Source organism: Hypomesus nipponensis, chromosome 25 (assembly GCF_054491055.1).
Source record: "Hypomesus nipponensis isolate SF chromosome 25, ASM5449105v1, whole genome shotgun sequence".
NCBI lineage: Eukaryota > Metazoa > Chordata > Actinopteri > Osmeriformes > Osmeridae > Hypomesus > Hypomesus nipponensis.
The window spans coordinates 4,895,747-4,911,006 of NC_140385.1; the positions used below are offsets into that span (position 1 = coordinate 4,895,747).

At 45.2% G+C, this 15,260-nt stretch overlaps 1 protein-coding gene across 2 annotated transcripts; it reads right to left on the reverse strand.

The window, feature by feature from the left end:
* Window positions 1-1,144: 1,144 nt before the first annotated feature.
* On the reverse strand, window positions 1,145-14,387 carry adisspb (adipose secreted signaling protein b). 2 transcript variants are annotated; one of them, XM_084692148.1, is made up of 8 exons: window positions 14,368-14,387; window positions 13,491-14,048; window positions 12,827-13,018; window positions 10,824-10,943; window positions 6,848-6,981; window positions 4,646-4,784; window positions 3,557-3,682; window positions 1,145-2,422 (listed from the first exon to the last, which is right to left on the reverse strand). In XM_084692148.1, exons 4-8 carry the CDS (start codon window positions 10,840-10,842, stop codon window positions 2,322-2,324), a joined length of 519 nt encoding a protein of 172 aa, XP_084548274.1. In that variant the 5' UTR covers window positions 10,843-10,943; window positions 12,827-13,018; window positions 13,491-14,048; window positions 14,368-14,387; the 3' UTR covers window positions 1,145-2,321. The 2 variants fall into 2 exon arrangements, with proteins under 2 accessions (XP_084548274.1, XP_084548273.1); XM_084692147.1 differs by lacking the exons at window positions 13,491-14,048; window positions 14,368-14,387 and having other exon boundaries at window positions 12,827-13,098.
* Window positions 14,388-15,260: the final 873 nt, after the last annotated feature.

Sequence of the window (15,260 nt, forward strand, 5' to 3'; positions counted from 1 at the left end):
CAAAAAATCTGAATTATGTACACCATAAATAAGTCTTTGGTAAATTAAGTTGAACTTTGTCATATGCCTACTTTAAAAGTTTGATAGAATTTGAGGATAAAAATGTTATGTAGGCCAATTCATTTGATCCATTTGTGTAAATTGTATTTTTGGGCTTCACTCACTGACGTAGTATGATGTCACTGTGTTCTATAAGCTCCCCATAGCACAAATACACAGAAACCTTTGTATGGGTGGAAATAGTACATATCCACATCCTCATGTTGAACTGTGTGGACAGTGGATATGTGGTGGACTCACATATTTCATACACACACACACACACACACACACACACACACACACACACACACACACACACACACACACACACACACACACACACACACACACACACACACACACACACACACACACACACACACACACCTGCCTTTCTTTTACCCACAGTGCACCTGGTGTTTAGTCCCTGGCTTCCAACATGGCCAGCTGCCCTGGCCTGTCCTCGGTGGCGACAGAGACGGAAACCAGGAAGTGGATCAAGGAGAGACGTGAAGGGGTGACAACAGACCGGACGAAACATATACATTTTTGACACCATCACCATTGCCATGGAAACGCTCGAGCACTTGACCCACACACACACACGCACACACCTGCTCATTACAGATCGGTTCTGTCGGGAAGCAGACAGCCCAGCCTTGATTGAGTGTCTGCTTCCATGAAGACTGGAGAACAGAGAGAGTCCTCTCTGTTAGTAAGGACAGACTGGATGACATCTCTACCCCAGCAGTGTTTTAGGTCAGGGCTGTAAGACAGTAGGACATGTCTGAGCTTCAGGGGGTGGCGGGGTAACTGGCTCTGGCCAAGGGGGAGCATGGCAAAGGTCTGTGTTGGAAATGGGTATGTGTGACTGTGTAAATCTGTATGGAAATAAGAGTAAATACACACACACACACACACACAGGATAAACACTTCCATGACCCCATGATTATTACATTTTCAGAATGCCACCTCCCTTCTCCCTGAACTGGGTTACCAGACCTTATCGCCTCTCTCTCCCCAGTCAAGTTGTGGTGCTGATCGCCCTCTAGAGGATGCACTTTGAACTACATCCTGCGGTATGGGAAAAAAAACAGCAACTTTCTGTTTAACATGTTCCATTTATTATTTCATGGCATAAGAAAAACACAGAAAACACCATGTCACACATACACAGGGAACACAAGTATTGACCAGTATTGACTAATTCTAGAAGCTACATTCCTGGCTGGACAGTTGCTTCACAAATTAGTATGTTTTTCCCACACCCCTAATCTTACTCAAAACACTCAACCAGGATATCTCTGGTCTGTCATGGTGCAAGACCAGCAGACCGGCTTTTTGCAACAGACTACGTTTACCAGAAATCACCCCCAAAATACTCATTTAGGCATCTATAAGCACGGCCTATAGGCATCTAAAGCACGTAGAGGGGACATGAAGATGGTAAGATTAGGATATTTGTGTTGATTTGTGACACAGGATCAATTTGAAAGGGGGAGAGGGGGGGTCTGTAAGGGTGTAGTGTTAAATTCTGCCCACCCAGTATTTCATGCCGCCAATCAATCAATGTCACGAGTCATGTCTAAAGATAAACGTTTTTTCTAAACTTAAAATTTAATTTGATAAAAACACTCAGACTTTCTCCAAGCCCTGGGAGCTGGAAAAAAATGGCAAAGCTTTTAACTGGTGAGCAACATAGGCACTTGCATTTCAAATGTAAAACCAAAAGTCCCCAAAAAGGTTTTTAACAAATCAAGCACGTTACTCAAATGCGAGCACAGTGAGGTCTTGAGCGCCCCCCTGTGGTAGGAGTGAGACACGACGGACCTTGAGAGACAGATTATCCTTGGAGGTAATTATTAACTATAATAGGCTGGATACGTTTAAAAACAATGTAGAAGACTGGCAATAGTTAAACTCATGATCAAAAACTCAGTGGAGAGACCATACAAACACACAGAGGCAGTACCAGAGTAACATTCAAAGCAGTTTTAAATAAGTATGAGTAAATCTATTTATTTGAGAGGAAATCGGGCCTGTGTTAGATATACTTTAGGTATTCATGTAATTCCTGTTCTGGTTCAGACAGATTAAACCACTGTCTGCCCTGGTCTCCTTAAGAATCAAGGGCATGTCGGGATGATTGAGGATAAGGTGAAATGTCACACGTGACATAGTCCTTTGTGTGTGTATTTGTGCCAGTGTGTGTTTGTGTGGTGTATGTGTGTATGTGTGTGTGCTTGGGAATGGTGGTTGGCGGTACTCGAGATCTCTTCTAATCAAATCCTTGCCAGTCACTCTGTTCAGAGTCGTATTCTAGCTCTGCTCCCACGCAGCGCACTCCCTCCAACAGCATAGGGGTACCATGGTGGCGGTCTGCAGGAGTGAGGAGGGAGGGAGAGGGACAGAGAGAATGGGAGAGAGAGAGCAATATTGTGTGTGTGTAGGAGCAAGAGGGAATGTAGGAGAGTGGGTGTAGGACAGAGTGAGAGGGAGATTGAGAGAGTGTGTGTGTGTGTGTGTGTGTGTGTGTGTGTGTGTGTGTGTGAGAGAGAGAAACAGATGGATAGAAAGATCATTTAAATGAGAAATCAGGGGGGAGGGCAAAAAGAGAGATGGGTGAGAGAGACACAGACGGAGGAGGGTAGATCGAGGAAGGTGGGGGTGGGTTCGGGAAGGGAAGGGGATGTCAACATGAAAAACAGCATTATTCCTCTGTAACCTCTCCCCCCAGTGTGCAGTCTGGGGCTGCAGTGGTGGTGTTGGTCAGGCAGCACTGGGAGGATAAGAGGCTTAAGATCCTCAGTGCCCTCCTGGCCTCAGCACGCACTCACAGCATCCCCACAGATGTTCAGGTCTGCACCATGGGAATGAAACACTCTCTCACACACACACACACACACGCACACACACACACACACACACACACACACGCGCGCGCGCACACACACATCCCTTTCCCCAACCCCCATCTGCTGACCCAAACGCATATTTCTAATTCACACTGCCACTCTGTTTCAAACTATCCAGACAGCATTCTGTTTTTAAAATAATGGAAAATAAAACACAGGCTGAAAGCAAATTAATGACTGGTTTGTTCCAGGGCCGCAAACGCAGAAGACAGAGAGAGACCACTAAATGCATTTAGATGTTGACTGTCATGATGAGTAAGCGAAAGAGTCTACAGCACACCACTTGGTAGTGATTTGACTTGTATGGAAGCTATTATTAAGCTGATCTACTAATGCATGAACCGGTCCTTAGCCACCACAAGGTGGCAGCAGCAAACCTTCAAGTGGACTCCCCCCCCCCCCCCTTCCCATTCCTGCAAATTGAAAAAAAAAAAAAAAACTTAAAGGATGAATAATGACAGAAGAATAGAACACTTTTGTGGTAGCTGAATGTAGCTGTGTTGAATAGCAGTTGCTATTTTTTGCTGCTGGACGTTCAACACAAACAAACAAACAGCTATGTTGTTTGTGTTGGATGCGTCTGGTCGCAGGTCCTTACCCATGACTCTGGCGTGAACTTTGACCCTGATGCACGCGTCCTCCTTGGTCTCGCTCACCAGCAACACCTCCTCACAGAGCACCCCCTCGTGTTGGGCCACGTACTCGCATGTCACCCTCAAACCCCCTGGGAGAAGAGGAGGGAGAGGACAGGGGGAGAGAGGGGGAGAGGGAGAGGAGATAGAGGGGTAGAGAGAGGGGGAGGAGAGAGAGGAGAGAGGAGGGGAGAGAGAGGGGGAGAGAGGGAGAGGAGAGAGGGGGAGAGAGGGGGAGAGGAAAGGGGGAGAGGAGAGGGGGAGCGAGGGGGGAAGAGAGAGGGGGAGGAGAGAGGGGGAAGAGAGAGGGGGAGAGGAGAGGAGGAGAAGGGGAGGAGAAGGGGAGAGAGGGAGATAGAGGGGAGAGGAGAGGGGGAGAGGAGAGGAGAGGGAGAGAGGGGTAGGAGAGGGAGGAGAGGAAGAGAGGGGGAGAGAGTGGAAGAGGAGGAGGAAAGAGAGAAAAGACTGAGTATGTGTACTGATTGGACCGGGGATAGACAGACACACAGTCAGCCCACCAAGGGAGCTAACAGTTAACCACAGAGAAAGAACACTGGGAGGTCATTAAACATTGCTGAGAGGATCATAAATATTACACACACGCGCGCGCGCGCACACACACACACGCAGGTCATGAGAAGGATATAGAGGTTAATAGGCTCTGTTCAGTTCGTAGAAAAGTGTGTTGTAATAGCCATGTGAGGTAGGTGATGAAATCCAGAAAACAAAAATGTCAACACTTCCTTGCTTTTAAGTTGGGTTCACAGCTAAAGGTCTGTTTCCTAAATGAAATCAATGGTGAGGATGATACATAGTTTACATTTTCCAACTGGTCCCATTTGTGATCATGAACACCAAACTCTAATCATCCAGGAAAGAAAAAAATAAGTAATGTGGTTTAAAATGTCGTTCAATTATTAGTCATTCAATTTGCTGGTTAATGGATAACAAATCCAGCACAATTTCAACCTGGATATCGTCTGGTCACCGACTGGTCATGAAGAGAGGGAGGGAGAGAAGGACGGAGAGAGGGAGCGATGGAGGGTGAGACTTACCGTCTGTTCCTGGGGATATGTCTGTGATGCGGAGGTGAGGATTGGGGATGGGGGCAGGGCACACCTCCTTCCCCAGGGAGGGGACCTCCGGCAGGGTGAAGATGATCTCATACTTGTGCTGGGTCTTCAGGAAGCCAACCTAGGAGAGCCAGGAGGGAAGGAGAGGAGGAAACAAAAAGAAGAAGAAAAGGAGACAGCAAGGAAGAACGCAAGAGAGAGAAAGAGAGAGCGGCAATGAGAGAGAGCGGCAATGAGAGAGAGAGAGAAGAGAGAGAGAGAGAGAGAGAGAGAGAGAGAGAGAGAGAGAGAGAGAGAGAGAGAGAGAGAGAGAGAGAGAGAGAGAGAGAGAGAGAGAGAGAGAGAGAGAGAGAGAGAGAGAGAGAGAGAGAGAGAGAGAGAGAGAGAGAGAGAGAGAGAGAGAGAGAGAGAGAGAGAGAGAGAGAGAGAGAGAGAGAGAGAGAGACGGACACAGACACAGTGACAGGGGGTCAGATTGGAGTGTGGAACACTGTGAATCAATAAAGATCTATGATTTGATGGTATTTGCTCTCTGGAATCATGCTCTTGATACATGCCACACATTCAACTGAAATAGGAGTTGGACACAGCGAAAGAGGGAGAGAACTGGCATGGAGAAAGATCTCAGAAACATGAAAGTGAAACGCAGAGCAAAAAAACAGCTGGAGGCGAAGAGGATACCAAGAAAAAGAGAAAATAATCCAAAGAGAGGGGCAGACAGAGAGATATAGAATGTGAATGAGCAAGCGAGAGAGAGAGACAGAGTGAAAGAGAGATATAGAGGGTGAATGAGCAAGCGAGAGAGAGAGAGAGCAGCAAGGGTGCCTAAGATAAGCTTCAGCTCTTCCAGCAAGAATTGTAAGCGCAAACAATCCAGCCACCAGCTGACAGCACTCTTAATCACTAACCAAACAAGCAGATGAGACAAGGAGAGCACTGTGGGAGAACAAGGAGCTAAATCATGCAGCTATGTGTAACCGTATAGTTATGCCTTCCATTTTTCATCCCACACCCTATCAAAAGTCTTGAATACACCCCCCCCCCCCCCCACCACCCTTCCACTCTTTCCCCGTCTCCATGGCAACCACCTCGGTTCCGGCACACGGCACATTCAGCAGGCCGGCGGACCCCCGTTTCCCACTCCGGGGCAACGGAATCAAAGAGGGCCTTAGAATCGTACACACCCACGCTCCATGCTGCGCTCGACACACTGTGATCGCTCACACACACACACACACACACAGCACGACACGGCTGGAACGAGTGTGGCTCTTGATTCTTATGCACACACACACATTATGTATGCAGTATGCACCCCCCCCCACGCACACACACACACACACATACTCTCTCTTATTTATGCACTGTGTCTACAATGCAACTCTGATGGCAGTTGAGCCTGGAGTTTATAAAAGACATGTATGATTGCATGTATGATTTATCCTGAGGGGGACTCTGCTGCAGGTGTTGTTGACAAATCTCCCTGCAGCCAGACTGCCCTGTCTGGTAGTCTTCCACAGTGTCCAGCCGCCCAGCCCCCCAGCTACCCAGCCCGCCAGCCAGCCACCCAGCTACCCAGCCCGCCAGCCAGCCACCCAGCTAGCCAGCCCGCCAGCCAGCCACCCACCCAGCTAGCCAGCTACCCAGCCCGCCAACCAGCCAGCCGCCCAGCCCCCCAGCAGCCCAGCCACCGCATGTGGGAACAACAAGAGCCAGTGGAGCAAGACTGAACGGGTTCAAGTCAACTGTGACACCTTTATGATATTTAGATGAAGAAATGTCAAAGGGTGATGACACTAAATCATGAGACGAGTTACGTAAATGATTGAGCAGAGGAATGAACGATATGACGACAGGTAGGGGCTGAGGAGGGAGACGAGAGGAGGAGAGGAGCCGACATCCTCGTCCCGAGCCTTCAGGCCACATCGAGCAGATTAGTCCAGATGAGAGAGAGCATTTTTGATCTTCATAGTCACGCAGGTTAAACCTATTACAGTTCTAACACACAGGGGGAGTCGAACTTAAGACTGGCACTGGCTGTTCTGGGGCAAGGACCAAGGACAAGCGACTGAACCGCTAATGAACGAACCGGTACTGATGGAGAGTAACGTCGGTGGAAACCACAACGTCGACCCTTAATCCATCCAACAACCACACAAAAAAAAAAAAAAAAAAAACACTCACCTTGACCAAGAAGTTGCCATCGGGTTCCGGGATCACCATGACGACCGAGTCGTGCAGTTTCTCGTCAAAGTGCACGTGGGAGGCAGACGGCTCCTCAGAGAAACGCACGCCCCCCCCCGTCTTCTCTGTGGATTCTGGGGGGGCAGAGCAACAGGACTTAGTACAGTGTCTAACACACACACACACTAAAGCATTACATTCAAGCCAAAGAACAGGTGAAAGCCTGGCTATAGAATGGCAATCTCTTGAAAACACAATGAACTACACGCAGCCTGTAATTAGTTCAATCCAAGCTGGCACCTTGAGAGCTCCAGGAGCCTCTGAGCCCCAATCACAACCTTTTATCACTCTCAGTAGTGTTCTCATCTAGGAGAGAGAGAGACACAGAGAGAGAGAGGCAGAGAGAGAGACAGAGAGAGAGAGAAAGACAGAGAGAGAGAGAGACAGAGAGAGACAGAGAGAGACAGAAAGAGAGAGAGACAGAGAGAAACACAGAGAGAGAGAGAGAGAGAGAGAGAGAGACAGAGAGAGACAGAGAGAGAGACAGAGAGAGACAGACAGACAGACAGAGAGAGACAGCAAGAAAGTGCGAGTGAGTGAGAACGGGACAGAGAGGGAATACTGCGAGTGAGGTAGAGATGTAGGAAAGACATGGAACGCAAAACAGAAGGTTGTTGACAGCATGTCTCAATATGACCGCACCTGTAGTCAACACCTTAAGGGTAAATAACAAAAATGGGCTTGAGGCAGTGAAAGCGAGAGAGACAGAGACAAAAAGAGAGACAGAGAGAGAGAGAGAAAGACAGAGAGAGGCAAAGAGAGCGCGAGAGCAAGAGTTGCCTCCTAATAACACCACGTATGAAAACAAGCTTGGACTACAGCTGCCATAACCCCAAGCTGACATCCACAGGAAGAGCAGATATGAACAGATATGAACAGGCCTAACCTCCCCACATCCAAACAAGATTGTTTATTTAAACACAGAACGATTCCTATGAGAATTTGAACTTTGTTTATGTCTGTACTTCTGTTTGGTCTGCAACATGACAAGAGCAATATTTTCTTTCTTGTCTCCATCTACAAGTCTTGTTTTAAGGTTAAATATTGTCAAAACTTCTTGACTTGACATAATTTGCTCAATGATTTTAGTTTTTCCAGACCATTTAACAGAGTGCTCAAGGGATTTACAAAAAAAATAATTAATTTACAATCAAGTTTTCAAAATGTCATGTTTTTCCATTATTAAAAAAAATGCATTCATTATTATTGTGACTCTTATTCCATGACTTGTGCGTAGATGCATGTGTGCATGTAGATGTATGTGTGTGTTTGTGTGTGTGTGTGTAGGTGTATGAACTTGTTTGGTTGTAAATCATGCCCTGCCCCTAATTACCATCCCAATGCCAAACTGCTCTTAAACACAATCACTCAAAAGACCCATAAGCAGCCCACCACTTCCTTAAAATAATCTGTTTTCTGGCCATGAACATACTGACACAGCATTTGGAACAAGTCGCATGGATCCCGACGAGCAGTTACTAAAAGAGAAGTTTGACTTCTACAAGACCAAACTAGACAATGTGCCAAGTCATGTCTTGAATGTGGCAAAACACATTAACAATGTAGTCCTATTAGGCACTGATGGTGGTGAATTTAGACTGGTATCTTCTGTAAATTACACAAATATACTGTCAATCACTGAAACATACTGACATTAGCTCTTTATTTATGTTTTACTATCTGGGCCACGGTGAGTGATTGGAGGGGAGGTTATGTAACTGTCAATATGCACGGGATCAGTGAAGTAAGAGGATATTAAAACTGGAGATAAAGATATTAGGTTTGTAGCTGCAGATGTGTAAGGTGGGAGGAACTTTCAGCCTGCCTAAAAGTGAATTAAGTGTGTCTGTGAAGCTTCATTGTTTGGTCGGTTAGTTCAGTTGATGAGGATGATGCCGTGGTCACACACACTCTCTCCCTCTCCCTCTCCCTCTCTCTCTCTCTCTCTCTGGTTAGATGATGACGAGGGTGCCAGGGGCGGTGCTGCCTGTGTCTCATTACCACAGGACTGAGAGACCAGTGCCCTTTTAGACAGGCCAGATAATCCCAATTTTCTGGCCAGCAGCCCAGTCCACTGAGGGGAGGAGACCAGGACAGCAAATGGCTTGCAACCCAGTCTGTCTCTCTCTTTCTCACACTCTCTCACACTCTCTCACACTCTCTCACACTCTCTCTCTCTCACACACACACACACACACACACACACACACACACACACACACACACACACACACACACACACAACAACAACAATAACAACGCAATAAAGAGGTGTCTCCAAAAGTAATCTCTCTCCGTCTCTCCTGACTTTTAATCTGTCTGTTGGGTCTCATTTCAGATTCAGGTGGAGAGGTTTTCTGTCTGTCTGCCTCCAACTTCTCTCACTCTCTCTCCCCTTTGCCCCCTCATCCCTCACTCTTACTCTCTCTCCCCCTTCCTCTCTCTCCCCTTCCTGTCTCTCTCGCCTTCCTCTCTCTCTCGCCTTCCTCTCTCTCCCCTTCCTCTCTCTCTCCTCTTCCTCTCTCTCCCCTTCAATTTATCTCTGCATCTGACTCTTTGTCTGTCTCTTTCTCTCTGCCTCTGCCTCTCTTCTCCTGCCTTTCCCTCCAGAGAACAAGAGGTGTTTCCCATTGAGCCTGAACACTGAGCGACAATCTTTTGTCAAATCGTTAACTTTCCCTGATAACCATGGTAACTGCCTTTGTAAACTACTGACGTGTCTGCAAGTACCTTTCAGTTCCCCAGATCCCCTACTGTAGAATATCTTTACTCTTGTAGGGAGGAGAGGGAAACATTTTTAAATACAGAAATGCATTGTCCAAATGAGCATCCGCATAGAAGGCCAGTTTAGACAGTGATTACTCCTGTTCAGTAACCTTATCAAAGCAGGACAAAGACACAGGCATGGGTCTTTCGAGTACCAACAAAAGACCCGAGCTCTACCTGGGGGAAGGAAGGGGGGGAGGTGCTGTGACATGTATTAATGACCCACACAGTAAAAACATGTTGAGTCACAGACTGGCACCTTCTCTGGTCTGTTTCCTCTCAGCTTCCAGGCCACCTTCCTGTTTATTCTGCCTCTGAAGAACACACAACTAAATAAAACCGCTTCTCAAAACTAGAAATTATTTAATTGAGATTAGATAAGGGCAAATTAAGCCACTGGCATACAGGGTCCGAGCCAGAATCTCTGTCATGCTGCAACAAAGCCTCTGAAATTTACCCCCTAAAAAGAATCAATTTATTACAAATTTCCACCCAAATCATGCCACAACTGCTTCAAGATTGAAATAAGCCATGGCTTGATGGTAATCCCTGCACAACTGGGGTTTAATGCTCTCCTAAACACCAATAATGTTTACACATGTTGACCGGTAGTTTAACCGGTAGAACATCTTAGAAGAGGAATTCAACAACAGGACAGAGTTAAGTGGCCAAGCAGCCAGTCAGTGAATGACACCATCTTGATTGAAAGCCACACATAATATAATAAGAGACACAGGACAGCAGAACCAGGGTAACTGATATAGACTGTCTGGGTTAAATAATGATTAAGACTTCCTGGATGCAATAATACAATTATTCCAAGTTAATTTATGCATGGCGAGATGATTCATAGCAGTTGTGTGGTATCAGTTCTGTCTGCCAAATTGAAGTCCTAACAAAGCTTCATACTAGAACAGACAAAGAACTTTAAATGTGCACAGGTAAAAAGGTTACAGGATTATATCGATACACTGATTTACAACTACAATCCATTTCTATCCGTTTAGGTTCTAGAAACACTGCATTCCTAAGGCCCCCAAGGATGGGGGAGGGGGGAGGTCAAAGGTTGTTGGTTTCTCAGAGCTCTACTCCTAAACATATCAGGTAACTGTTCAACGTTTACAAGAAGTGTGGATAGTTTAGTACTTACTCTTTCTGGCTGTAGCCATCCCCACACAGGCACGTCCACAACCTCCCGGTGTCTGTTTCAGTCCCACTAATGCTCACAGCACGCTCATCTCTCTCAACACCGGCTGGCCTCAAATACACCCTGGAAGATTTACAAAGAAGAAAGGGGGAAAAAACAAAAGAAAGTAGGGATGACATCCCAGATTACCATCGTTAAGTAGAGGGGGGGGGGAGGGGGGGGGGGGGTAGATTACCCAGAATAAGTAAGGAAGTGGTGGGCCATCTTTATTTGAAATGAATTCAGTCTTTTCAAAACCATTGGTCGAACGTTCACAATAACAACTTCACTGTTACTCATATTTCAGACGAAGGGGGGAAATGGGCAAAGCCACCTAATGAAATCAGGAAATGAATGCTTCACGATTTTAAAACAGGCTGGTGTTTGTCCGAGTAAATCTGAATCCCAGATTAGCATGAGGGTGGGAACAGGCAGACAGCCCAGAGGTGCATGTCCTGCAGAGAGCATACGTACTACCGGCAGAGACTCAATACAAACTTTAACAACAGAAAACATTTTATGAGGATTAAGAGTTCAAACTGGACCTTTAAAGTCAGGCTAACATTTAGGTGAAGAGTTAGGCCTCGGGCCATTGGTTGTAGATAAATGAAACAAGTGCAACATTTGAGCAAAACTAAAGCTACCGTTATCGGTTGATAAGAAGCACGTTCTAGATTCGCAGGGCGAGATAAATCGACCGTTGTTTTCCCAATGTCCAAGACTGGACGAGTCCAAAAAACTGAGAGTCAAGGGACTTGACCTGTGAGCTAGGGGACACATACCCTAGTACTCTTGAGATCTTTGAACTTTAGAGAGTACCAGGATTTGGGGGTGATGGACCTTCACAGATGTTTGGCATTGTGATCTTTTTAACTTCCTCCCTGTAGTTCAGAAGAGCCTGGGAAAGAGGAATCGTCTTTCTCACCCAGCAAAGAAGCAGCACAACAGACATGGACAGTGAACAAGAGTGTTCAGTAAAGCTCAGCTCCCTGGATGATATCAGCACAGATCCTTGTCGCTCTCCATGTAAGCCCAGTGTAATGTGTCAGTGATCACAGGAAAAGCTAAATGGGTCACTATCATTAGAAAATGCCACTTGGGACACGTAAACATATAGGCTAACCAACCTTCTTGTTCTGAAAGCCCAGCCTGGGTGGAGAAATCACTGTCTGTAGACTTTCCTTATAGGAGGACAGACATACTGGAGATATTATGAAAACTATTGGAGAGTTGCATCATATTGAAAGACGATTATTGTGTAACTGAGACATTAGGAGGATCTGGACCCGATGTAACCCTAAACACAACATCCACGATTCAAGGATTATTAGGGCACCCACGGTAAACAATGAGTTGATATGAATGACAGTTTTGCCTGAGGCTCAGTGTTCATTAACGTAATCAAGTGGTGAAGAATCTGAAGTTGAGATTTTCAGTAGGCTATTTAAGTGTCCCTTTTCTACATTTTAGGAGTTTAAGGTCTTGATAAGCAAATGATGATAAAACTCAAAGCTGTGTCATCATGCTGTGGCCGACAATTGAAATAACAGACGCCGAGACTTTTTTTTAAGTCCATGGAAAAAAATAATATCATGCGATTCTCGTGTTTGTTTGTTGTGTGGGGTTACGTAAATGTTCTCCTTTATCAAACGAAAACACACCAGCTACAAGATCAATTCAGGCGAGTGTCTGCGTTAATGTTGCTCAATAATGCCCAATTAGGACAGGATAGGACAGTGCGTCGCTGCTTGAAATGACTTAACATATTGTGGTCCATTGATTATTGTCTTTAAAACAAACCCTATCATAAAACGCAAGCCTTATTTGACTCATTACCGAATGCATTTTGAGTAACCATGGCAGAAAAAAACCTGATGGAAACGACTTTGTCGAATAGCCTACACACTGTCGCAAAGTTAGGACCAAGTTGATGGAAGTCAATTGTCAAATTTTGGTCTGTAACTTACCTCGCAGTTCAGAATCTGTTTTTTGGAAGATCGTGCACCTTTGCGCTGTAAACGCTGCCTTAGGACAAAGTGGGGCGCTGGAGTCGAAATGTGTAGTTTATTCCGACCACCTGCGAACATTCACTTCTGTATCCCCTCGCCTTTTCGACTACAGTTGTGCCAGCTTCCGTATTGGGTCACGTGGTTTGCAACCTGTGCAGAAGTGTAGATACTCAGTTCGATCTTTGTATCTAAATTGAAGAGCAAGCTTTTCCCTTGAAAACGACTCAACAACAGTTAAAATTGCATACCATATCTGATATCGCTAATTTCAAAGGGGGCTTTGCACGCGCCCAAATGCCATGTGGTGTGAGGGCACCACCTAATGGAAATTCTAAGCTCTTACATTTCTAATACAAAGCGGTGTTTTAAACTTGATGTCAAGAAAAATAGGCAACTCCGCATCAATACAGTAACACAGTTAAGGAAAAAATAAAACATTTTATTTCAGTAATCAATTGGTTAAACACCGATAAGAATATCAGTGGTAGGCTACAGTAGATGATACAAGCGTACACTTTTAGTAGGCCTACAAGCACAAAACGGAGCAGACAGAAGGCAAAAAATTAATCTGGGCAGAATTTGGTACACACTGATGCAGGATGACAGGGCAAAGGTAGCCTACCAGACGACAGGGTAGTAGAGGTATCTAGGGCTAAAACGGTCCGGGAAAGGTCTTGTTTAGCCATTATTGTGGTGACGTTAGTACATTGGCTAAAAAGCTGCTAGTCTTGCAAAGTCAGAGCCGTAGAAAAAAGGCCCACAAAAATTCTATGGCTCTGAGCAAAGTTAGCTGGCTAAAGGCCACCCAGAGTCTTCGGAACTCCTAGCAACCAACATTTTGCAAAAAATGCATTTTGATCAAACTTGTCTGGACGGGCCAGTGAGTAATGTGGGCGGGCCAGTGAGTAATGTGGGCGGGCCAGTGAGTAATGTGGGCGGGCCATGCCGCCCAGGCCCAATACTGGCTACGCCCAGCAGTTTTCACAGCAAAAATATGTATCTATTCATTTGTCTCATTAAACCACAAATTTTTTAGCTAGCCTTTTAAAAACAAGTCAACTCAAGTTAACTCAAATAATCATCTTAAATCATGCTTATGTGCTCTTATAAAGGAGATTGATAGTCAGTCCTCCACGAAGCTTGTAGTCTCCCACTGTTTTCTTCTCATCCAGAATGTCACCTATGAGCAAACTTCCATAAATACATTTACCTTATATGATATATTCTAAACCTCTATGATAACGGCACAAGGACAACATACCTGAAACCAGTGTTTTGCAAGTTTGCATTTATATGCATGCTAATCACTTCAGCTATTGCACTACTAGATATTGTAATTAGTATAATCATATTGTACATTTAATTGAGTATATTATAAAACAAATTATTAATCTCTACTACTATAACAATGTACAATCCCATCTCTTGGGAATCAATAAAGTTTCAAATTTAATTAAATAGAGAGCAGGGTCACAGGAATGACACATTTAGTTTAATACCTTCATACACGAGTTGCATTTTGCTGGGAGTCTTGCCTACTTGTTCACACACATCCTCCAGCAGGGTTCTGATTCTTTCCAGGGGAAATACATTGACCTCCCAACCCTTTCCTGCAAACCTCACTACGAGGTTGATTTTATCAGAGCTCGATTGTTCATCATCCCTTTTGAAGCTGACTTGATCAGCCTCTTCCTCCTCTCTCACTGTCAGACTGTGGAGAGGGAAGGAGATTGGCCACAAACCAAGCACAAATAAATAAACAAATACATAAATAAATTGTAACAAGTTGTTTATACAAAATGGCAGCACATGGACTTTGACCAGGATGGAAAAAAAATCATAATACATACAAATTAGATCAAGTGAGAGAGATTGCACGTAGACTGTAGAAACATACACAGAAACATGAGAGAGTGGGAGGGAGAGAGAGGGGATGGGAGAGGAAGAAAGAATACCCCTGAGAGTAGCGCAAACATGCTAGTTGAAGTGTATGTGCAGGGGTTGGGGGGGGGGGGGGTGCTTTTAAAAGTAGTTTATACAAGAGTGAGAGAGAAAGACAGAGTGACAGAGTGATACGAGAGAGAGAGACAACAAGAGACTGTAGGCCTCGCCTGTCAGGTGTTGATGGGTGTTGTGTTGTCTGTTCCTCATTCCCCAATGACCTTTCATCCCCAGTCTGGCAACAATTATACACAATGTCAAAGAAATTATATGCGTAGTAAACACCTAATAAAAAACATTTTTCCTTCCACAACTTACACTACTGTTTGTGTGGAACCAAAAGACAGACTGCTCTTCCTTCAGTTAAAATAAAGACCTGTGTCGATTTTATTTACATGTGACGCAATTTCATTGGGCCTTCTAAGAAAGTGTCTCATCCAGCATTTTTTTT

Coding starts and splice junctions, on each gene's coding strand:
- adisspb (XM_084692148.1), bottom strand. Junction 3,683..4,645: donor CATATCCCCAGGAACAGACG/GTAAGTCTCACC, acceptor CTCTTCTCCCAG/GGGGTTTGAGGGTGACATGC. Junction 2,423..3,556: donor AGTTCACGCCAGAGTCATGG/GTAAGGACCTGC, acceptor TCACTCCTGCAG/ACCGCCACCATGGTACCCCT.